This window comes from Polyodon spathula, chromosome 22, assembly GCF_017654505.1.
Source record: "Polyodon spathula isolate WHYD16114869_AA chromosome 22, ASM1765450v1, whole genome shotgun sequence".
Taxonomy (NCBI): domain Eukaryota; kingdom Metazoa; phylum Chordata; class Actinopteri; order Acipenseriformes; family Polyodontidae; genus Polyodon; species Polyodon spathula.
In genome coordinates, this window is record NC_054555.1 from 30,334,901 (window position 1) to 30,360,662 (window position 25,762).

General features: G+C 40.9%; 2 protein-coding genes across 2 annotated transcripts; one reads left to right on the forward strand and one right to left on the reverse strand.

Moving 5' to 3' along the window:
• The first annotated feature begins 7,861 nt into the window (after window positions 1-7,861).
• LOC121297566 (coiled-coil domain-containing protein 60-like) lies at window positions 7,862-10,147 on the forward strand. The gene is made up of 3 exons (XM_041223929.1): window positions 7,862-7,964; window positions 8,194-8,368; window positions 8,673-10,147. Exons 1-3 carry the CDS (start codon window positions 7,873-7,875, stop codon window positions 8,778-8,780), a joined length of 375 nt encoding a protein of 124 aa, XP_041079863.1. The 5' UTR covers window positions 7,862-7,872; the 3' UTR covers window positions 8,781-10,147.
• Window positions 10,148-19,693: 9,546 nt separating this feature from the next.
• Window positions 19,694-23,098, reverse strand: LOC121297317. Its single transcript, XM_041223566.1, has 6 exons — window positions 22,722-23,098; window positions 22,155-22,251; window positions 21,530-21,677; window positions 21,271-21,284; window positions 21,103-21,198; window positions 19,694-20,649 (listed from the first exon to the last, which is right to left on the reverse strand). Exons 1-6 carry the CDS (start codon window positions 22,949-22,951, stop codon window positions 20,101-20,103), a joined length of 1,134 nt encoding a protein of 377 aa, XP_041079500.1. The 5' UTR covers window positions 22,952-23,098; the 3' UTR covers window positions 19,694-20,100.
• Between the last annotated feature and the right edge of the window lie 2,664 nt (window positions 23,099-25,762).

The window sequence follows — 25,762 nt, forward strand, 5'->3', positions numbered from 1 at the left end:
GAGCGAGGAGGTTACAGAGAGGTAACCAGGGAGGCTTCTGCACCCACACTCCTTTCAGTACAGTTGAGCCAGATGTGTTCTCTGAAAAGGATGAAACCGGATTCCAATCTGGTGGTCTGTTCTTACTCTCAATAACTGATGAACGATGTTGATTTTAGTTTTTTCAGAACTGAAATACCTGCACAGCGAAACGGCTTCCACAGGAAATCTTCCAAGAAGAGTACTGCCGTGCGACCCTTCACCCCTGTTCACTCCTCCCTTACCTGCCCACAAGTGACTGTGTGAGTACTGGGCTTATATAGAAGGGAGGGAATCACATTCCTTGCATGATATATTGACGTATAATGAAAGAGGTTTGCATTGTGATATATTAACAAACATATTTCCAGCATCCCACTTGGGGTGAAGCTAAGAAATGATACACTGTTGTGCTTTACTGTTCCCCTGACCTGCGTATACTAAAAACAAAGTGAATAAGAAACTCTAAGTAGATAAAAACCCAGAATCAATACTAAAGATCGAACATCATTTTCCACAGTTGTAGATCACTATGCCTATGCTTCTTGCTTGAAGAAACAATGATGTCATCGATGCTGTCTGACGGTGCTGCTATTTAAGCATGCGGTATATTGTAAAGCTTTTTGGCTTGTACCATGCAGTCTAAATGTGTAAGTGACTGTTTGCATAACTGAGTACAATGTGCATTATTCAGTGTCTCACTGAAATGTGTTCATACTTGTAGAGATGTATTCTTCCTCAGACACACAAATGAATGTTTTATTCGAGCGCAATGAAAATAATGGTCCCCTGGTATATGAAACAAGAAAATAACAGCAATTTCAAAGGTCATTATCTGTGTTTGGATGGATTGTAATAGGAAACACTTTGCCTGCCTCGTTCGTCTGGAGTTCAGGTTGATAGATAGCCATGCTGAAATGGGAAACATCATTATTATTTGAATGTTTAAGACAGATAAAATGTGCTGAGGGTAATGGAGTGAATGTATTCACCATGAAGGAACAGAGATAGAAACAGGCATCTCACCGCCTGCTGGCATTCAGGAGGTAGAGCAATCATCTGCAGGTTTGCATTCCTTCTGAGAGGCCAAGAAGCAGCAAGATTTAATCCGAATCTTCTCATCGTAAAGCACATACTATATTTTCATTCCAAAAGTTGTCGTTTTGCTTTGCGATCTGCATTTAAAAATGTTTTGCATTCAGATATATTTATAATTGCATGTTTAATAGGAGGGTCAACCAGAATCACTGGCTAGTTATTTGTGCTGTGTTTCTAATTATATATATATACCTGCAATAACAGCATAAGGCCACATGTATCAAGCCCTGTCACAATCAACCATTCACAGTATTAAAATATAGGATTCCAGTTTCCAATACAATACAAAGTTGCCACTTTTAATTCGTTTTAGGGCAAAAACCCCAATCAATGGAGTTGTTAATGTCAGAATGGGAATGCTAAATTAATTACGTCCCCCGTTCACTTGTATTTTCCTGCTACAACTAAATTGATTGATTATTGACTTGAATATAAATCCCAGAAAGATCCTTGAGCAAAGCACTGTGTTTTTTCTTTTATTGCAGAGAAGCGGTTTTTCGGCAGCTGTGTTCTCTGAACTGACTCTTGGAGGCTTTAACTGCAGAGCCTGCAGGTAGCACAGGGCCTGTCTCTTCCTGCTGGAGTTTAAAGTAAGCACACTTTGTGCGTGCGTGCGTGCGTGCGTGCGTGCGTGCATGCTTGTATGTATTATATGAGCAAGCACAGTTAGACCAGGCTGTGTGAGTTAGGGCATGTCTTTCTTGATGTGCACAATTAAAAGCATTTGGAGCAGATTTATTCACTGTTCTGTGCAATGTGTTTGGACAGGACCTTAAAGTGCTGGGAAGTATAAAGCACAATAATTGGCTTCACGTTACATTTTGCCTGTCCTTTTAACCCTTGCATAACTACAGTCTACCCAACCGAATGCTGCTTTCACAGTAAACTTAAATTAATAAGTGCAAATGTTCATGTTACCACAAAGCCAATCTAAAGTAATGACAATTCAAACCCCAAATAATGTCTTAATACTGTGTAATGAACTTGTTGCAGAGTAAAGATATAGGTTACATTTAATTCCCTTCTGCTTGATAATGATATATACATATACATATATATATATATATATATATATATATATATATATATATATATATATATCATATATATATATAGGTAGTTCATGGCTAGCTTAAAAATTATTGTGCCAAATAGACAGATTCATACAATTCATCACACTGAGAGGAATAACACAATCTGAGCACTACAGAACAGTATATAGCGTGGAATATTAATCTTCAAAGGACTGCAATCCTTACTGCTGAAGCACCAAGCAACACAAGAGCATTCTATGAGGCCCGTATTACAGCCTGAAGCTTTTAATAAAGCACAGCCTGTGCAGTATCCAGTTTTATATTAAACCGTAAGCTTGGAGGGGAAATAACTTGATCATATTACTGGATGGGAGCTTCAGGTGTATTATAAAGGAAGTTAACCCTTTATTACAGGGCTGTAGCTCGGCTGAGGTTTTATCCTGCCACTGTTTCACTGACGTGAATTAGCATTTCTATTTTATAGTTTAGTGCCCAAACCTCACCTTACAGGCAACATAACATTCACTGTTAAAGGACAGTAGGTGTCACTTTTGTCTTATAAGTTCATTCTTTGTTTTGAATTTCTTTCTTTTTTGAATTATTACTATATATTTATTTGTTTAGAGAAGCAAGATGATAGTGAAGAGATTGAATAAAGCAAAAGCCATCGAGACAAAATGTGACCAGTTTATTACACAGCCTAAGGTATTGTCATTTTTCACTGGGATGAAAAGATCCCAGTTCAGGGATTTCTTGCAGGACAACCTGTTGTGTGGGTGTTTACCAGTCTGATGAATGGATTAGTCATTTTGTTTAATTGGCCATGTATGTATTTGATCTATATTCTGTGAATTATCAAGGCAAAATCTGTATTTTGGAAGCATTTATTTATTTTTTTTTGCACTGAATGTAGTTATGTTGAAAATGATTGGAGGTTAATGGAGCTGAACAAGACTGTGCCCAGTCATATATTTCGCATTGTATATATATATATATATATATATATATATATATATATATATATATATATATATATATATATATATATATATATATATATATATATATATATATATATATATATATATATATATATATATATATATACACTGTGTTGGTTCATTTCCAGCACAGGAATGGTCCCTCCAGGATCCTTTGCAAAGTATCACTGAGGTCCCAGAACACCTTCCATTTTTTAAATTTCTGAATCCCAAGCCCTGAAACAAAGAGGAGTTGAAAGATCAATAGCAGCACATACTGTGGGCTTCACTTATCAAACAGGTACAGTAAAGTCTACTAAACAGGTTAACATTTGTACAGAGACACATTCAGATTACAAAACATACATATGAAGAAAAAGCAACAGAATTGCAAATGACCTGAGCATTAGATAAAACACGGGTAATGCAGTAACATACACCCCTTCACATGGAAATGCAAATAACTATGAATGGCATGACTCCAAGTATTCACTGTGTCTGGCCCTTCCAAGATAACCTTCAGGGTAGCAGGTACAGCAGTGTTTGACATGACCTTGCCCACTGTTTCTGAGCTGACGGGTGCTGTCTGGAAAGGGTTCCGGTTGGCTGGAGCGGAGAATGAGAAGTATCAGCGCCCCATCTGTGTTCTCATTCCCAGTGCCAGTCGACAGGAACAACCTTGCATACACCTTAGTGCGGAGCTGGTTGTCATGGGAACATGAGGCAGTGAGAGGGAGACTTTACTCCAGCCAGCCTCTCTGAGTAGAATTAGCTGATGTGGGCACCTTTCTTGGATAATGGAAACGAATCAATTTCAACATTGGGCCTGCATCTGCATGTAATACAAATCTACAAAAGGCTGTTGCAGTTTCTACAGGATTGTACCACAGTTAAGGATTCTCAACAAATGACAAACAAGAACACATATAGGCTATTACGCAATACTTGACTATATTGACTCCAAATAGACCTCACTGTACTGGCAAAAACCCAGCATGCAGCCATATACTGCTGATCTCTTTAAACAAATAGACAAAGCAGGCTGGAGAAAGCTTTTATAAACAAATACTCTGTAAAGGTAGGCAAAAAAAACAAACACATTTTTGTTCAAAAAAAGAATCGCTTGCTTATTTAAGTTATAAAATTGCTTTTGGCGCCACCATCTGGCCGTTGTTGATATTTTAAAACAAATAAATCTTGCCGTGTTTAATTAGACGTACTACCAATCTGACGTTTTGCGAATATGTGTTGGCCACTTGAGGGAGCTGTTCTGTTAATGCTATATTTTATACAGTAGCCATAGGTCAAATTTCCAGAAATATTCACTGAATCTGAATCTGAATAAGTTTAAATGTTCTGAGTTTGCTATAATATACAAATGGTTCAGGTTACAAATTATTTTATTTGAAAGCATGTCTGTGAGTTGAGATTACGGTAGGATTAAAACTCATTACCCAACATGTACCAGCAGTGAGTTTTTTAGAAAACGACGTGCATTTAAAAAGAATTGCAGTTTTATACATTGAAATCACTGCTGTTAAACAGATTGTGTTTGTGCAACAAGACAGTTTCAGGAGAGTGGAAGTGAAGGCGTGATTGTGCACAATAGAAACTCAATTTAATAACATTGATTTCATGCCAACAATAAGCTTTGATAGCTGTGCAGATTGCTTTGGATAATGACTGTTGTTTGCATTGTTCTGCTCTACAGTCATTGAAAGGGTGTTTGTTTTTCAGGTGGACTCTCATTTAATTGTAATAGTTTTTAAGGCTGGAAGGTTTGATGCTTTTTCTTTCCTGTTTCTGCTGCATCCCGTTTCCCCACCTTATCTATGTTAGTGAGCATGTGCACTGAGGCCTGTGCCCACTCCCGCTATTGGAAGCCTCGGGCCACCAGTATATCTGCATTCCTCCCAGCACTTCAGCACACTGCAGCTGAGCACAGCGGATCTTTAAATGTCACTGGATTTATAACTCAGATCAGTAAACACAAAGGTCACACACCATTAATTGCAGTTTTATTTTTTTTGTTTCGTGGCATTTGAATCTTTTTGTAATGCCTGGGAGAACACAGATAAGCACTGGCAGCTGTCATTTCAGATGAATATTGTTGAAACTTTAAACACGTTGTGCTTTCTAGTGCAGATTATGTGTTATAGGAATGCAGAGATGTTCGCTCATTGTCTGGTTTACAGGGATGTCTGGAGTTGTATCATTGGCCTATGTTAGGCTAAAGCTCAGATACCAAGGTTAACATCCCTGCAGGTCTTTTAAAGAGTGTCATGGGATCCCTTTGGGGAATAAATATTGTAATGACTTGTGTCTGCAGACCTGCAGAAGTTGTTAGAATCTGCTCACCAGGCTGTGGACAAGGAGCTCCACGACACAGACCAGGAGAAAAAACATCCAGATCAAAGGTGTGCTTCTGTACAGTAATAATAATCTGGGGTTCAGTGATGAGGAGTAATAGAGATCACGTGGGCTACGTGGGTAAATTTCTTCATGCAAGTCAGCAGAGAGCTGTAATATCTGACAGCAATGTAATCAGCACATTCAGTGATTTCTGTTTGTTTTGTTATTCCATCTTACAATGACTGAACATGCCTATCAAATGAGAGAGAGGCAGTTCAATACAATTATTGATGTGTGATTCATTTCTGTATTGGTGTCACGTCTAGAACCAGCACAAAGGAAATGTTACTTGTGCTAATTGTTTTATTCCCTTTATATCTCATTGTTTCCATCAGCTCTTTAGAATTCAATTACATCAGTGGAAGAGGAAGTCAGGATAAGCAAGTGGGAACGGACACAAAACTATAGAGGCCTAAAAGATACACGTCAGTGTTTCTGCAAGTCTACTGTAAAACTGTCCAGAGATTAGAATACGTTTAGAAAGGAAAGTCTGCATCTGCATGAACATCTGCAAATGATTGAAAATACTGTAAATGTTGCATGAAGCTACATACAGGTTGTGGAGTTTGCCCTTTTTTAATTTGCACTGACAAAACATCTCTAAAAGATGTACTGTATACAGAACTACTCGAGTTAGGCAGCTGGATCACAATATTTAAACTTCCTGGTGCACAAGAGAAAATTCTGCTTGAATTTTTCTTAATTTTATTAAGATCCGTGAGGATGTTTAGAGCCCTTTAATTATATTACTTCAATCCTTGGCAGTATCTGATCTAGCAAATTAAATTAAACACTGGGGAATGCACTTTGATGCTATGTGTGGTATGGGGCTGTATGTTAAATGCCTATGTTATTAATGTCATAGTTTTAAATGTGTCATGGTAAAGCCTTAACTGAGATTTTTGGCAGCCATCTAAAGCAAAGACACGTGTGTGTTGCTCCCATGCATTACTCAAGCTCTTTCTTCCAGCAAAGGTCATTCAAAATGATCTAGACAAGATTCAGAACTGGGCAGACACATGGCAAATTACATTTAATAGAGAAAAGTGTAAGGTACTGCACGCAGGAAATAAAAATGTACATTATAAATATCATATGGGAGATATTGAAATTGGAGAAGGAATCTATGAAAAAGACCTAGGAGTTTTTGTTGACTCAGAAATGTCTTCATCTAGAAAATGTGGGGAAGCTATAAAAAAGGCTAACAAGATGCTCAGATACATTGACAAAAGTGTTGAATTTAAATCAAGGGAAGTAATGTTAAAACTGTACAATGCACTAGTAAGACCTCATCTTGAATATTGTGTGTAGTTCTGGTCATCTCGCTATAAAAAAGATATTGCTGCTCTAGAAAGAGTGCAAAGAAGAGTGACCAGAATTATTCCGGGCTTAAAAGGCATGTCATATGCAGACAGGCTAAAAGAATTGAATCTGTTCAGTCTTGAACAAAGAAGACTACGTGGCGACCTAATTCAAGCATTAAAAATTCTAAAAGGTATTGACAGTGTCGACCCAAGGGACTTTTTCAGCCTGAAAAAAGAAACAAGGACTATATGGAGATTAGACAAAGGGGCATTCAGAACAGAAAATAGGAGGCACTTTTTTTACACAGAGAATTGTGAGGGTCTGGAATCAACTCCCCAGTAATGTTGTTGAAGCCGACACCCTGGGATCCTTCAAGAAGCTGCTTGATGAGATTTTGGGATCAATAAGCTACTAACAACCAAACGAGCAAGATGGGCCAAATGGCCTCCTCTCGTTTGTAAACTTTCTTATATTCTTATGTTCTTATGTTCTTATGTTCTCTGTTTACACCCACACCCACAGCTCTGCCAGCAAATCTTCATTATCATCTGAGATGAGAGACAAATTCAATGAGGAGGCTGCATTGTGTCTGCAAGACACTTTGGAAAACACTGTTAAGTAAGTGTAACCCTGTCTGCAACACCCAATATAAAGTGCCTTCTTTCACAGCGTGAAACGCATGGTTAAGGATTCATTACCTTTGTATTCCCTGGGTGGAGAATGAATGCAGCAGTATGAAGCAAGTGCATCACATGAATCAGTATATCGTACTGACGTGGGAATGGGCTCCTGAGATTATGTACCGGCAATGTCCCCATGTCTTTTTGTTAGAGCTCCATGTTATTGATGTGATAATTCACATTGAAACAAACATTGCCTCACATTTCCTACATCTTCTTGTGCCAGACCTCCTAGTGACATGTATTTATGTTGGCTTTGGGATGCTATGAGGAATCTTATCTTTATTTGCAATTTGTGGGAAACATTGGGAGAACAGTAAGCGCAAGTTTCAATCTCTGGAAAACATGACAGACTTCCACCGAGACATCAGTCTAGTAAGAGCTGCAGCAAATAAATCTGACAGCAGGGATGAGAACAGTCAGCAGAGCATAACATGGTAAGAGTCTATTCTGCTGTCGTCGAGGCAACAACAGAAAAACATCACACAGGAACTGGGTTGCATCTCAAATGAGTAACGCTCTGTATATGGAACCCTGATTACTCTTGGAATTTTGTGCAGTATTTTAAACACTGGCAATTACTTACAGGATGCGTAAAATTCATGAAGGTAAGAAACCTGCAGTAAGACTGTCTGTTTAGCTACCCCTTTGATTAATCTGTGGTAGGTTTTCAGAGCTCCTGTCACATATTCCTAAAGCCATGCTGGAAAGCCACAATGTCAGGAGCATCCTGGAAAAGCTGTCCAGGCTTTGCGACAAGCAGGGCCTGAGGGTTCGGCCCAGTCACTTCCTGAAGGTTCTGAGCGGGATCCGGATGTGGGAGCTGGAGCATACTATTGAGGTATGGTTTACACATACTGCAACACACACACCTGTGTTTCACCAGTCTGATTTATTTATATCTAGAGAAAGAATGATACTGACCCAGTGCTCATGCAGTGGTCAGTGGGCTATTCCTAAGCTTTTAGGTCTCCTGAGCTCAAGTCATTTAACACATGCTAAAAATAAATAAATACATAAATCAATAAATAAAGCAAGCATGGAAAACAAGAAGATCAACAACAAATCAAAGAGGTTCCTGTGAGACTGCTGGCCTTGAACCCACAGTCCATGCATTGACACTGTGGGTCACATAATGCTTCTAGATTGTCCGGGAGCACATTGTGCAGATGTCGAAAGAAGACTATGAAGCCTGGCTCCTGCCTAGAGTAGGACTTCCCCAGAGAGTGAGGAGCGCCCCGGCAGTGAGATGAAGCCTGCCAGAGAGGAAGAGATCCTGCAGCCTCTACTCAGCAAGAGTTCCTATAGGTCTGTAACAGAAGATGTTGCACAATATTTCTGCACAGGCTGAAATCTAATTCACAATTCGTGTGCCATGAGAAAGCTACTAGTCTTCAAACAGATCATACAATTTAGTATTTATTTTTCAAGAATATTTTAGAAATGGCAATTTCCTCAGTGACATGTTAAAGGTAAAGTTTATATTTCATGTATTTTTATACCTTTGTAAAGAACAGGCACAGACTAAAATAGATATCCTCCGCCTGCTGGAAGCACAAAAAAAAAAATCTCTTTTTTATTTTGCTTTCTGACTTATACATCATAAAAAAATGAAATGCTGAAAACAGGGAATTCCTGTAATATAGGACTTACACAGGCATGTAAACATGGCCTGACGGTGAATTAACCAATGCTGAAGTTTCAGGGAGCACTACATTGTATTTTGTAAATATTCCCATCCTGGTCAAGGCTATTTGGGGTTATCTGTGTAGAACTTTTCAGGCTGCAGACCTCGTGCTGTGCGTTGAACCCCGAGGCGTCGGTGACAGGTGCGCTGAACCCCGAGGTGTCTGAGACAGGTGCGCTGAACCCAGAGGTGTCTGACAGGTGCGCTGAACCCCGAGGTGTCTGACAGGTGCGCTGAACCCCGAGGTGTCTGACAGGTGCGCTGAACCCCGAGGTGTCGGTGACAGCCTCTGATGCTGACCGTTTGCATAAGAGATAAAAACTATGACATTATCTAAGCAAATGTATTCCGAGACCATTCCTTTATGCTATTTGGCATTACTTACAAGTAATTGCCACTTTTCTTGCGAAATTGCCTGTCCTTTACAGTGATATAATCATTTTAAAAAAGCAATTTTCATGTGATAATGACATGCACGACAGGAACACTTCCAGTGTTGGAATGATGAAGTATTTTGTTTTAAAATAATCCCTTCAACATTAAAATAAATATTGATAGTGGAACTTGTCGGGTCTATTTAATTTCACAGCTATGCACTGTAGTGTAATTCAGTTTAAAATGGTCCTATACTGTAAGAAATCATTGAATTGCTTTACTCCAACAAATGAAACTGCTTCCGCTTTCCTTGCTGTAACTGTTTAAATGTTTTACTGCTTCAGCTTTACTTGCTATAACAGTTTTGTTTCACTAGGGGGTGTGATTGCATTTATGATACTTTTAATGTTTATTGGATGTACTTGTTTATTGGTTATGTATTTGAATTATTATGCATTTTAAGAATATATAATTAAAAACAATGTAAATGGTGTGCTGTTATGTGTCTTTTAAAAGCTAAATGTGTTTTTCTCCTGCCCATTCAATGTACAAGATTGATATGAGCCTCTGCGAGGAACAAATAAATGTCCCTCAGTTTCAACCTTTACTCTTGTGATTCCCTGCAATAATTACAACCCAAGGTTACAAGTCACAAAAACAAACAAGCAATCTATCTGGGGCTTGGCTCAGCTTCATCAGACACAGTCTAATCAGTACAAAGTGCAATTAGAGAGGCTCTCTTCAGATTAGATTCCATGAAAAATACAAAACAAACCCTCTCCTATCAGTGTTGCTGAGTGGAGCCCTGCACACAATTACAAACCCTCTCCTCTCAGTGTTGCTGAGTGGTGCTCTACATACCACAGACACAATTACAAACCCTCTCCTATCAGTGTTGCTGAGTGAGGCCTTACATACCACAGACACAATTACAAACCCACTCCTATCAGTGTTGCTGAGTGAGGCCCTACATACCACAGACACAATTACAAACCCACTCCTCTCAGTGTTGCTGAGTGAGGCCTTACATACCACAGACACAATTACAAACCCACTCCTCTCAGTGTTGCTGAGTGAGGCCCTACATACCACAGACACAATTACAAACCATCTCCCCTCAGTGTTGCTGAGTGAGGCCCTACATACCACAGACACAATTACAAACCCACTCCTCTCAGTGTTGCTGAGTGAGGCCTTACATACCACAGACACAATTACAAACCCTCTCCTATCAGTGTTGCTGAGTGGAGCCCTGCATACCACAGACACAATTACAAACCCTCTCCTATCAGTGTTGCTGAGTGAGGCCCTACATACCACAGACACAATTACAAACCCACTCCTCTCAGTGTTGCTGAGTGAGGCCCTACATACCACAGACACAATTACAAACCCTCTCCTATCAGTGTTGCTGAGTGAGGCCTTACATACCACAAGCTAAATTCTAAACAGCAGCTGTAGCTCAGCTCCTCCAAAGTTGCTATTTAATTTAGTATCGTACTGATTTGTTTTGTAAATGTTTGTCGCCTGCTGTTTGTGACAAGCAACACTGCCCCCACAATATCACCATTGATCACATCACACATGTAAATGGCAAATGACTAAACTTAGAAACAGGATTATAAAATAGTCAGGCAAAGCAGTATCATGTATCAATAAAATCAGCTACAAATATACAGATGCACCAAAGCAATGATTACATGCAGCTCTAAGTGCACATTGCGAGTGGGTGCAGGGCTTCACAAGCTGTTACCACAGCACAAGTGGCTGTCTCTCGTAATAAACCAGGCTAGTAATTATTAACTTGTTTCCCGTGTTGCACTCAGCCCTGTAGAGTTTGCCCATGTGTTAAGGACACCTGTTTTTTATTTTATTTTAAGGTGACATTGTCATGGTGTTCCAACCTTGACTTCTTGGTAGAACCTGTTATCGAAGTTGATAGTTAATAAAAACAAACCTTGTGTAACCAGCTTCTTATCTTTCCCTGTGACTCCAATTTGAATTGCTAGCATTTTCCAATTGGGGTTATTAAAGCCTCAAATTTGCACACAACTGAGAGTCAAATGAACCTACCGCAAATGAACTGACTAGCTACTGTATGTACAAGACACTTTTAGTATAGTAAAGCCACAACATGGGTTGCTTTATATTAACATTCAAATGACCGTTAACTATGAATGTAAAGAGGATTCCATATAATAAACTAATCAGCAGAGACAATAGCATCACAGTACTGTGCCATCATCCCCTTTGATAAACTTCCATCTCTGCCTCTTGAGCTGTGAGTGACAGAAGCACTCAATTGATTGATTGAGTTTAGATGTGCGCACCTACTATCAAATCCAATGCAAAGGGTGTCAGTGAAGTTTTATGCTGAACCTCGAACCTGTAGATTACATAGGCCTATCTAACAGCTACACGATGACATTCATAAAATAGTGTTTTGTGCTGGTAGAGTTACAATGAGCTGAATCACAGGTGCATTAACTCATGCAATGTGCTGGTAGAGTTACAATGAACTGAATCACAGGTGCACTAACTCATGCAATGTGCTGGTAGAGTTACAATGAGCTGAATCACAGGTGCATTAACTCATGCAATGTGCTGGTAGAGTTTGCCTGGGCACTGTGTGAGAGAGCTGACCTGAACGCTTGCCTGGGCACTGTGTGAGAGAGCTGACCTGAATGCTTGCCTGGGCACTGTGTGAGAGAGCTGACCTGAACGCTTGCCTGGGCACTGTGTGAGAGAGCTGACCTGAACGCTTGCCTGGGCACTATGTGAGAGAGCTGACCTGAATGCTTGCCTGGGCACTGTGTGAGAGAGCTGACCTGAACGCTTGCCTGGGCACTGTGTGAGAGAGCTGACCTGAACGCTTGCCTGGGCACTATGAGATAGCTGACCTGAACACTTGCCTGGGCACTGTGTGAGAGAGCTGACCTAGACGCTTGCCTGGGCACTGTGTGAGAGAGCTGACCTAAACGCTTGCCTGGGCACTGTGTGAGAGAGCTGACCTAAACGCTTGCCTGGGCACTGTGTGAGAGAGCTGACCTAAACGCTTGCCTGGGCACTGTGTGAGAGAGCTGACCTGAACGCTTGCCTGGACACTGTGTGAGCGGGCTGACCTGAATGCTTGCCTGGGCACTGTGTGAGAGAGCTGACCTGAACGCTTGCCTGGGCACTGTGTGAGAGTACTAACCTGAACGCTTGCCTGGGCACTGTGTGAGAGAGCTGACCTAAACGCTTGCCTGGGCACTATGAGATAGCTGACCTGAACACTTGCCTGGGCACTGTGTGAGAGAGCTGACCTGAACGCTTGCCTGGGCACTGTGTGAGAGAGCTGACCTGAACGCTTGCCTGGGCACTGTGTGAGAGAGCTGACCTGAACGCTTGCCTGGGCACTGTGTGAGAGAGCTGACCTGAACGCTTGCCTGTGCACTGTGTGAGAGAGCTGACTTGATCGCTTGGCTGGGCATTATGTGAGAGAGCTGACCTGAACGCTGGTCCGGGCACTTTGAGATAGCTGACCTGAACGCTTGCCTGGGCACTGTGTGAGAGAGCTGACCTAAACGCATGCCTGGGCACTGTGTGAGAGAGCTGACCTAAACGCTTACCTGGGCACTGTGTGAGAGAGCTGACCTAAACGCTTGCCTGGGCACTGTGTGAGAGAGCTGACCTGAACGCTTGCCTGGACACTGTGTGAGAGAGCTGACCTGAACGCTTGCCTGGACACTGTTTGAGAAAGCTGACCTGAACACTTGCCTGGGCACTGTGTGAGAGAGCTGACCTGAACACTGATAACGATGTAAGTAACAGACAGGATATAAATAACCCAATACAGGGGTCTGTGTGATGAAATCAGCAGGTGCCTTAGACCTGTATCCACAGCATGTACAATATGTAAGATTGAAACAAGCAGCTCTTAACTAGTTCCCTTCAATAGCTAACCCAGTTTGTGTCAGTAATGTAAAAACTGCATTCTCTAGGAGCAGCACTGTATGTGCAATACATTCTTGTTATAAATGTCTGTGCAAAATTCCCAAGATATTGCAATCAGAGCTCAGAATTAAGTTGGTTACTATTACTTTGACCAAGTTTCATCTCTGCTGAATCAAAGATTACAATGACACTGTTACATGCCTGCAGTGACACTGTTACATGCGTCACAATGCACATTCAGTATAATCGTTTACTAAGATCGAGTTACTTTGTGGCATCAAAAGATCTGTGAAGCCTATATTAGATACAGACAGTTAGGCGCCTCTCATGCAGCGCTATGGAACATGGAATTATAAAGTGTTCTTTTCATTTCACCCAAGTAAATAACATGGATCAGCTGCAGCTCCAGCCTCCTCTCAAGCAGAACAAGCCCTTCAGTGCAGAGTTAACCAGAGTCTAAGAGATGTCATTGAGAAAGCTCCAGTATATCGGAACATAGCCCTCAATTGAAGCTCCATGCTTTCCCAGTACATGTCTACATCTGTATCTCTGGCACTTCATCTAAAGAGCACAATAAAAACAGGTTGAAAATCAAAGTCAAAATGTCAAAACATCTTTGTTCAATTTGATCCGCCTTCCCAGGGAAGGAAAAAGAAAAACGCTGTCCCTAAGGAAGCTGTTAGCAAACAAGTAGCAGCGTTGCCTGTGCAAACCAACAGACACACATCAGACTGCTACTGTATTCATAGTATTGCTTTTCAAGGGTGCTTGTGCCATGCTTGCACTGACTGACAACTGAAATACAGAAATACATTATTGGATACATAACAGCATTGTTTCTTTTTGCACAAATGAATTGCATTGGCATTGATTTAGATGTTCGTGCAATGCAATATAGCAAGAAAGCATATTCCTAAACTATAATAAATATAGTTATTCAGAGAACTCTAGTAACATTGCCTTCTCATTTCAAACATCGCCATCTAAAGCATTGTCTCTATGGCTGTGCTTTACAGCTCTCACGGGTAGTAAAACAATCTCTCACACCCCTTTGCAAGCTCCCGCAAGATCTGATAACCAGCAAACCATTTACATTTACTAATCTGACTGTGCTTCTATTTAACTGCTATTCAAATTCTTTGTAACTTTTACCATTATATTCTCTAAATGAATACTGCTGCTCATGGGGATTTTTAATGAGGGGGGCAGGGGGCAGCTCAGTGTATTCAAATCAGCTCTTACTATCCACTGATTGCCTGTTGAGTTCTCATCAGTTCTGTGTGTTCAGGAGTGTGAGGGACAGGGAGTGAGTCCATGAACTTGGTACCAGTGCTTCCCACCTCAGCCCCTAATCACTGCACAACAGCACCAGCCCTGCGTGGGCTGGCAGTTACAATACAGAGGCTGAATAGTGGCTCCATTAACTCCTAGTTTACCCCAGCTGCATTTATTTACCTTTACCCATTTCTGGAAGTTGCAGCTTTGCTACTTGTTGCTGCAGAGTGTCCCTCTACATGTTTGATCCTGTTAGCATGTGTGGCTCCAGTATAATTCACAGCTTGGGAAGGGTTTTTAGTTGTGTCAGTTGTATTTTATGAGAATTTCCTAGACATCTCTTTTCACAGTGCCACATGTTCAGGAAGGGTAACCATGGTAACCGAGCAGAGTGTCCTGTAATTTATGCGCTGAGCTCACAGTTTGTGTTTATTCAAGATCACAACAGGAAACCAGAGGTTGTTGTGACCTGATCGAAGAGTTTCATCATGTAAAACTTTCAGTACTGCTCCAGCACTGGGGTGGCATTCTTAACAAACATACAAGCAGTGTCTTATTGCTTTATTACAAACAGCAGCACCAGCATTCCTGAGAAGCAGACTGAAGCCAAACTGTTTAAAAAGGCTGGAAGTAAAAACAATCTCTATATTAAAAGCCTCTCCTGACTCACATCCCACTCATCAGTGACTGACGCAGACACTTTCCACAACAACACACTCCAGAGAAGAAGCAGTGATAAAACAGAGAGCTTGACTCGTTACTGCTAGCAGCTAGGATGGGGGGGAGGCTTTGCTATCATTCTTCTGTTACTGTGCCACGCAATGCCTGTATCAAACAAAAGCCCCTTGGTTGCCAGTGGTAACTTCATATAGGTTAGCTTTAAATTCCATTATCATTTCATAGTGTGTTTTAACTGTGAGGACAGCATCTGCCTCAGTCAATGCTGACCAGTGTTGAGGTTGCGTGAGTCAGGAGAATGTTTTTTTAATGGTTTTTATACGTCAGATTTTAATTTTCATTCTAATTTGATTCCGTTTTGCTTCCCAGGAATGGCCAGTGCTGCTCTAAACAAAGAGGTTGTTTTTTTGTTCTTGTGTGAGTGTGTTTGTGGTTTTTCAGTCACACTGATATCTAAATTGATCTCACTTTGGCAGAAAACTGAAAAAACCCTATTTTTCTTTCCCCACTCAGCTTTTTAAAGTGTGAGTTTGTGACGTTGTGAGCTGTACATTTTTTCGGTGCACCACAAGCTCTTCTATCTTTCTTTTAAAACGATTTTGAGTTGCTGAATAATATACGTGTTAAGATCTGAACTTAGAAAACTGTACATTGAGATTGTGACAAATAGATAGCGCGTTAATACCAACAATTCAGATTGAAAAAGTTCTAGAACATTCTTTACACAGCAATAATCAATTTTATACAACTGGTATACACCAATGCTTTTTCAAATAAAAAAAATGAATGAGTTGCTTTGAATGACAGCAGATTCTATACTATTGAAGCTTGTATCTTTAAGTAGAAATAAGAAAGACATCAGGCAGTAAGTTGGACTCCAGAAGGACAATAATCTTCAGAAGATCGGCTCACATGATAAGAGGTACAGGCCTTGGGACTGGGGTCAGAGGTCAGACTCTTGTTTATTATAATTGAGGTGTCTGTGGGGGTTGTGAACAGCCTCTGTTGCACAATTGTAGTAATAGGGTAATAGTTTATATGTGGAAATGTATGGCCCTTGAATATTTCACTTGAACTAATCAATGTTCAGGCAGGCCTTGATAGAGCCATTGTGTGTGTTTGATTGCCTCACCCCTTCCCCACAAAGACCTAGACAGACACAGACCCTGCATGTGTATACATGTATCTGAACTGCTACAGGGAGGGGCTGGATTGCTTTTCACATGCATTGATCTGAACAAGCTCTTGCTTTTATAACCTGTTTTCTGAGGGAGTTCCTGAGGCATTTTCATTCCAGCGATGAATTTTGTCAAAATTAAACTATAAATTCAAATGTGTAGAAGTTTGCCATGTTCAATTCGCATGACCATTTAGCAGTTTACTAGTTCCCATTTTAATACATTGACCCTGTTATACCATACTCCTCTGTGCTCCACTGTGCTTGCCATTGCCTCACCTTATGTTTCAACTACACTGAACTACCATCATTGCAAAGCCTTTGCCATAATATAAGACAGTAAACTTGAACAAGGGCTTTAACATCCTTATCTACAAAGGATTTGATACATACAGCTATAACTAAAATGAGATCTTTAAAAAAACATTAAAAGTAATTGTAAACACTAAATAACGTACTTCTGCAGAAGGAGCCAAGGAATTCTGTCCAGGCAACAGCATTGAACTGAGGGCTGATAAATGACAAAGCAGGACGTTTCCCCAAATAGCTGTGATTAGAGCGAGTGTAACACCCATGGAAAGAGTAAGAGAGAACATTGAAATATGAGAACAATAGTGCTCTTGTCACAGAATTACAGTATTAATGCTTCTAAACTTGTCTTATGGAATGGTACAGCAGAGGTATTAACACTGCAGATTTACAGCAATCCTTCAAAGGCAGACTGCAGGCTTGTGTTACCTCTTGACATCACTTTCTAATTTAATTCGGGCTGTCGGGGCTCACATTTCTTTAAAATGAAGTGAAGTAACTGGAAACGCTATGGTAGAATGATATACCCCACTCAGTGTAGGCCTGGGTCTGGAGAGTAGTTCTGTAAGCGTGGCCTGCTTACTGTGCATGGAACTTCCCACCAAAACATCTGTCTCCTTTCAAGCTTCCTTTTGTATCTCTTATGACTGAGTGTTTGAAGCTTTGGAGGAACGGTTCTAAATGGGTTACTCTCAGCCTGCCAATGCAACTCTCTATCGAACGATGGTTCCTGCTGATAAACTGTGAACCACAATTGGGTATTGATTCCACACACCATGTTCCCTCAAAGGATGTCCCTTATTATGACGTGGTGTGAGGAAGCGCCAAGGTGATTAAAAATGAGGCAAAGCTTTTGTATTGGCAACAGAGACTGCTTGTTCTACTGGAGAAACATGTACGTGAGAGAGTCCCAAAATAAGGAAACTTGAAGATATAAAATGCTGGTCTAATGTCCTGAATAAATACTTACTTTCATTTCTCTTTTCTGAAAAAAACTTAAAAAAATGACCCACGTGCTCATGGGCTGCGTGCTGACAGCAAAGAGGAAGTGCTGACTAACACCGCCTTGTGGAAACCGAGAGGGGAGCAGAGGGGAAGAAGCAGGGCCTGGTTAACAATGCTTCACGTCACATGATAAGGAGTCGGCAAGAACAGAAAGTGGGAATTACCAGAGCAGGTTTCTGGCTCCAGTGAGGGAGTTATCTTGACGATAATGCTGGTTCTGGATAGGTATACTGTTAATCTCATGTTTGATCGGCAGTTTTTATGCATAGAATTTGAAGTAATACTGCAATACAGTATTGTAATAAAAGCCACTATGTTCAACAGTGCTATAGGAAGAATATTGTTACAGTAGATTCTAGTGTTTGTTTAGTATTATCCAAATGAATGAATGTGGCCCTGTTATCACATGAAGATAAGCACCAAGGACTGCTTTCATCATCACTGGGAACAGAGAGATTAATTGGTTGAGAAAACTATCAGCTGGGTAATGGAAGCTGGGGGAAGGCTGGGAATCTAGCACAAGGCACTGAGAGTACTCTGCACACATGTGATCATCATAAGGCACTGAGAGTACTCTGCACACATGTGATCATCATAAGGCACTGAGAGTACTCTGCACATGTGTGATCATCATAAGGCACTGAGAGTACTCTGCACATGTATGATCATCATAAGACATTGTGCACTCCCAATACTTCCAAAAAAATGAACTTGTGACCTCTTCCATCACATACTGCAGACACAACAAGAGAGATATGCCAATAGGGCTGCCTTGGGTGTGTCCGTGCGTGGGTTTGCTTCTGGGAACAAACTGAAAATAGATCATGTTCGGGCTGTTGTGGGTGTGTCCACGGGTGTGTCTGTCTCAGTGGGCAGACTGGAGCTTCTCGTCTAAGAAGTTTTTTTTAATGAATACCTGTATAACAGGTTTGTGATCGACACGGGATTATAACTCGACTACTTTGAAAAAGTATGGCTACCAAGTCAAAAAGTGAAAAGTGGTCAAATGCCACTTTATGTCAAAATGGTCCCAATTACTAGGACTAGTCAGGTGAAAACAACAGTCATACCAAGAACTACACTGTGTCCTGTTGGATTATACAGCACACTCTACATATAGATGTGTCAACAGCTCCATGAATCTTCAGCAAGCGGCAGCCCTTTAAATGGAGAGGCAATTGGGCAGCAATGCCATTGCATTGTTGTACTCAAGCAGTTATTTTTAATTGCAACTATGAAACCTGCACAGGGCACTAATAATGTGCTTACTTCTCACTGGCAGCAACAGTAGTAAAGAACACATCAAAAATATATGGTGCAGTACCGAGGCTGAACGTGTTTAGATTTGTGTTGAACTGTTGCTGTAGCATATGAGTTTCTTTTAAAAATTGTCTTTTCCAGACTTAACCCTAGATGTATTCCATAACACAAAGCCACAGGAGATGCAATGTTATTGCTTTTTTTTTTTTTTTTTTTTTTTTTTTTTTTTTTTTTTTTAATTGCACAAGCAGCTTAAATATTACATGAAGAAAGCATCCCCTGAAAACAAATCATGAGAAAACAGCATTTAGAGTAAAGTCACATGAAATTAAAACAGAGGACAAAGAGAAACATGTATGCTTCATACATGCAAAAACTAAAAATTGAATTGACAGATCAGGTTATAGTGCTGGACAGCATTAGCAACTCTAGGGGAATTACACAAAACAAAACTAATAAAATAGTTGTTTTATCCAATATAGATGTGTCCACAGGACTTATAAAAATACAGGACACTTGCTCACCTAAAAAAAAAAAAAAAAAAAAAAAAAAAAAAAAGGATTTCATGCATCTTTCCTTTTGGAATAGTAACATTAGCATCAATTTCAAGCTTTGGGAAACATTCTTACAACCTACACAGGAAGCTAGACTAACATCTGCTTTAAGGCTAAACAATGTGATCACCCCCACAAAGTGGGTTATTCTTGAATCTGCGAGAAACAAATCTGGTCTCATTTACAGTGGAATGGGGTTGGGATACCACCAGTGTCAACACCTTCACAAGTTATGAAGTTGCAGTCAACAAAAAGGCAGATCATTTTTGAAAACTAAGACTTTATACAAGACTATTCCGTTTGGGTCGGTCATCATTTCAAACACTGATTAACTGGGGAAAGAGTTCATTGGCAAACGCATCCTCCCACGAGCCATCCGAGCACAGCGGGGAGGACATGTTACTGAAGGGGGAAGGGGACCTCTCGTAGCCAGAGTCGCTGTAAGCATCCAACATGTAGCCTGATTTGTCATGATCGCTTTGGGGAGCAGGAGGAGGTGCAGAGGACAGGAAGTCATCAACTCTCATGCCAGGGATCAGAGCCACATCACTGGGCTCCTCCTTCACACAGACTGACAAGACCTCCTCCATCACTTCCTCCTCCACCTTCACTACTTTGACACTTTCTTCACCCTGCTCAGCATACACCACCTCCTCAGCCAGGGGCTTGGTATAGATGTGGTCAAAGTGGATCAGTTCATTAATGGCTTCCAGCTTAACTGGTGGGGTCCCCAGAGGCGGAGATGGGGAGGTAAATACTGAATCTCCCGCACCCCCAACTTCTGACAGCTCCTTAGGCTCGGAGTCGTGACACTTGAGAAACATTTCTGGGTCAAGGATGTCCAGAAGGCTAAACAAGAGATCAGACTGAGGAAAGAGAGAGAAGGGGCGCATTTAGTAAGCGACTACCACTTAACACTGAATGAGAAATTCACAACATTTCAAAATACACGATGTTCGGTAATCCGATAGAACAGGCAAGCAATTGCTGTGGTCAAATGATCACTACTGTATGGGCTCTCCTACAGCTTACCATGCAAACTGTACACCAACATTGATTTATTGACCCTACCCCCACGCAGAAGGCTTTGTTCAGACATCTGCCATTCTGCCCTGCTCCAAGCTGCTAATTTACATGAACTGCTCTCTACAATATTCTATGGAATTGCTGATGGTTGTAGTAGACTACAAGATATTCATGAAGCCTTGAGACCCTGCATATACCCGTGCAGTTCAGCATGTGCAAGACAATGTGTACAACAGTAGCACAGCAGAATATTGTGTCCTGTAAGCAAGCAGTAAGAGGAAAAGGCAGCTCACCTCAGGGCCTGAAGAGTCAGGAATGTCAGTACCCATGTGGACTTCTTCAGGCTTGATGATATCTGGGCCTGCACCTGCTGCAGAGGCACACGTAGCCTGAGTACTGCAGACTCAGAAGACCCGCTCACCAAACTGACATCACCCACACAGGACTGCACCCGCTGGAACTGCTCCAACTGAAGCTGCAGGGACAAGAACACACCGATCACTTCTACACATGAAAAAGGACAAAGGGCACTCCATACAGTCAATGTGCGTACAGTAAGAGAACAATCAAATACCTTTACATTGCTGATCTGTGTGAGGGAACATACTGGTGAACAGGGAAACAGAACAGATAGGTGGAGTATTTGAAACCTTCCTTCCACAATGAATAAACATTGCCTTTATCTAAACCCCATCCAGCATCTCATAGCCATTGAATTACTGAAAGAAATCAGTGTGGTTACCTTGGTCTCTTTCTCTTCTACTTGAAGGGTATCCAAACCCAGCCTTTGACGCAGTTCCTCATTCTCTGCCTGAAGACCCTCTGCCTTCTCAAGAAGAAGCTGATTTTCAATGAGAAGTTTGTCATTCTAGAAGATGGGTAGAATGCAACATTATTCGACATCTTAGGTTGCACAGCACCATTTTCTTTGTGTAAAAGCATTGCTACAGTATTGCTGGAACGGATTCTTCCATTTCAAGTGTAAATTGCATCTACTTGATAGAATAGTCATGTGATTCTGGCCAATCTGCAAGACCTGCTCTATCAGGAGAGTCAGAACTGAATGGACCATTAATAGCTAGATGCCCCCTTCCAAAGACGCAGTGAGAACAAGCTGCACGTGTGGAGGCAGCCATCATCTGTATTGTGTAGTTAAGCCAGGATTGCCAAGGGGAAAATACCACATACAAGCTTACACTAGTGTGTATTCCTGCAAACTGAACACTAACGCAAACTGCACGATGTGTGAGCAATGTCCAATTAAAACCTTTAGTTACCTTGTAAAAAACTACACTAATTTTGTTTGTATATATAGAAAAAATAGTGTGTGAAAGACCCTCCTTACCTCAATCTCCAGCTCTATAACTTGCTGTTCCAATTCACCCATTTTTGCTTTCTTTCTGTCTCTAGCAGTCTGTGCTGCTACTCTGTTTTTTAGTTTCCTATGGAGGGAAACTGACACGGATCAGGGAGGGATGCACAGGGAGAGCAGGAGAGAAACTTAATGACATGGATCGGCGAGGGATGCTCAGAGAGAGCTGCAAGGCTTCCGCGAAAGGGTTTATTAGCATGCCGGTCAGTGAGCCACTCAGTTCAGGAGATTGCGTAACCACACAGCCATCTTGCCACGCAGGCAGACCAGGATGTGAATCCTGGAGTTTATGAAAACGCAACTGTGTGGCTGCCAATCAGGGAATGCTGTTCCTACCGGCATAGCGGCTTTGCACACACGGGCAATTAAACTCACAATACAGTATGTGTTATAATATTGTTACCGCTAGCCATTACAAAAATGCATTCTTCATGTTAACTATTTCTAAATCTATTTTTGTATTCATAAAATACATGACGTTTTCTGAAGAGATGTCCACCACATTACAAAGAGAGATAAGTAGATTCCACCCGGCCTTACCTTCTAAGTGATTTCTCTTCCGGGCTCAAGTGTGTGAGCCTCTGTCGTTTGCGGAGAGGCTGTCCGGATCCATTTGAATCTGAATCCGATGAAACCTGAGAGGCCGGCGGCAGCACTACAGACATGGACCGGTTAAACCCACCCTGTGCTCCGGCTGCTGTGCCAGCCTGTTTCCCGGAGATCAAAAGCACTTTATGGGCTAAACCTGCCCCAGTACCTACGACAACCATTCTGTATACCTGTTTGGGGGAAATTATGAGAGATTATAATGTAATAGACAGCTCGCTTTAAAAAATAAAAATAAAAATTAAAAAAACAAAACCCCAACACCCGCCCTGTTGTCAATTTCTGTCTGTTCTGCTGAATTCCTGTTGCGTTCAATTTCTACCATCGTGTTCCAAAGCGATTGGCCAATGAGAGCTCTGACATCGAGGGGATCTCCGCTCCTATTGGTCACGGAGCTGATGTAATTTACGTCAGAAATGAGATCAGACGGTGTTTTCCTGAAAGACTGGGCGAGTTTGTTTAGAGTCATGGGGGGGATGGTCTGTCCGGTTAAACACAGGGTGGGGGCCAAATCCGATAGCAAAAGAACTTTCTAGTTTAATGTATTTTCTTTTGAAAGCAGCCAAGGAGAAAAATGTAATATAGAAATATGTGCATGTAAATCGCTGTTGTTAAAACATCCATGTGTATATTATTTAAAAGACAAACAGGTACATGTAGGCTACACTTCAGTACATTATATTTTCACAGGTTCCGTACATGCACCGTCTGGAATACCACTGTTATCTACTGCTTCATATTTCAAATCGAATTGTCAGGTTTTGTCGCTTTGTAATTCGGTGTCGAAGCAATAAAAAAAAAAAAAAAAAAATCTCAATTTAACTTTTTTAAACTACGCCAGTAATAACTGTCTCAAAGGCTATAATGAACATAACTGTTTATAGTATATAGCACAAACCCTTTAATATAATGACTTACTGGGCATCTTTAGAAACGGATAATGTTATATCTTGGATAAGCGGGGCTTTGAAAAACAACGTCATCTTGAGTCAACGGTGTTAATTTCCATTGAGATTGCAGGGAGTTTTTAGTTTCTGTGCGGTGGTCGGCCACTTCAGAATTCTTAAAGCTTTCGGGTATACAGCTGCTTCTTGCAGTTTCAGGGATAATTTTAAAGATTCACGGCCCCTTCTTTTGCTTAAAAATACCTTCACATGAAATCTTTGAGTTGCAGTTTCATGTTCTTTACATATCAGTTTCGGTAAATTCAGATTCTGAATGTGCACGGCAACTCAGTATAATGCAGTTAAATTCATCTCAATGCTATTAAGACACACGGTACAATGCAATGTTCGTTATCAATGCATGTTTTAAAAGATGTATTATGGGATGCCTATGTCTGTGTACCATAGTACTGATGAAAGGTAAACCGCATTGTATATAACATACTTCAAACTCGTAATTAAAACGACTCGAACAGCGTCTTGTCTCACTGTTGGGTGTTTAATCTACTCTGATGAAACTTCATGAAACCTGTCAGTTCATGCTTACCACGAGCTTATCTGGACAGCAGGCAGGGTTTCATCATCTCCTCATTAACTGCCAGTGCTAGTATCAGATAATGTGCTGTACCTCAATGAAGTGGTAAACTCTGCAGGACTGTACTGGTGCTCAGTCTCCCTGCATTACAGCACAACCGAGTTATTGCACTGACTTGTAACTTGTACAACAGAAAGCATTAGAGTCCATTATATATATATATATATATATATATATATATATATATATATATATATATATATATATATATATATAAATGTATATAATGTATTATTATTATTTTTTAAAGCAGGACCTAAATAAACACGGTATATGATTCACTAAAGGATATGCATGTATATGAGAATGTAGTGGTCTAGTAAAGTCATTTGCTATAAAAAGTCTGATGCCTGTTATTTTATGTTTTTCTGACCTAGTGTTTAGAGTTGAGGTATGAGAGACGCAAATGATACATTTCATCAGCTATAGCAATGTTTTAATGGTAATGTTGCAGTTTACCCTGCGGAACATAAGCAATATTTTACACATACTTGGACATGCTTTAACTCGCGCATTAATATCCAAGACAGCAGCCATTCCTGTTCCATTTACTGCATGACACAGTGATGAAAGACCAGGCCAGTTAAACTGTAGAATAGAAAATACTTGTGTCTGGATTTGATGAAAGTTAACAACCCAAAGAGATCCGTTCCCAGATTCCTTCACTCATTTGCAGGCTTCATCTTTTTCAGCGGCTGGTTGTGAGAGCTGATTTGTTATTCATGCCCACAGTGAATAAAACCTTTTGATGGACACGATTTAGCAGTTCCACCCACTCTCGGACGGAGCCTGTGTCCTGGTCTTCTGCGTTACTGTGGTACTTTACATTTAAGCAGATCCGCCCATATAGTAAATATTGACAAGCCTGGTTAACAGGATTTACCACAAAGCTGTTCCAGGTGGTTTGCATGTATCTCTTTGTATTTTGATTGGGAAAATGTGTTTGTTGAAAGGGGCTGCTTCCACCCCTTACACACACACTCACACCCACCCACACACGCCCACACACACTCATACCCACACATTCATACCTTACACACACACACACCCACCCACACACGCACACACACACACACACACACACACACACACACACACACACACACACACACACACACACACACACACACACACACACATACTCACACAAACACACACACACACACACACAAGCACACGCATACACACACACAAACAAAGACAAATCATTTAATCAAATGCCAACCCTTTCGAGCTCTTTCATGATTCACCTGAACTTTGTCCAGACACTGTTTAGGTCAGTATTAATACTAACCAAAGCATGTCAGCAATAACAGGTTGAGAGAATGAAATGACCCACGCAACCCCCTTCCCTTCCATTACCTCCTGCAATTAGGAGCACTCAGGCTCAAGTAATCCATATAAAAATAATTATCCAAAGCGATAGTGGCATGTCA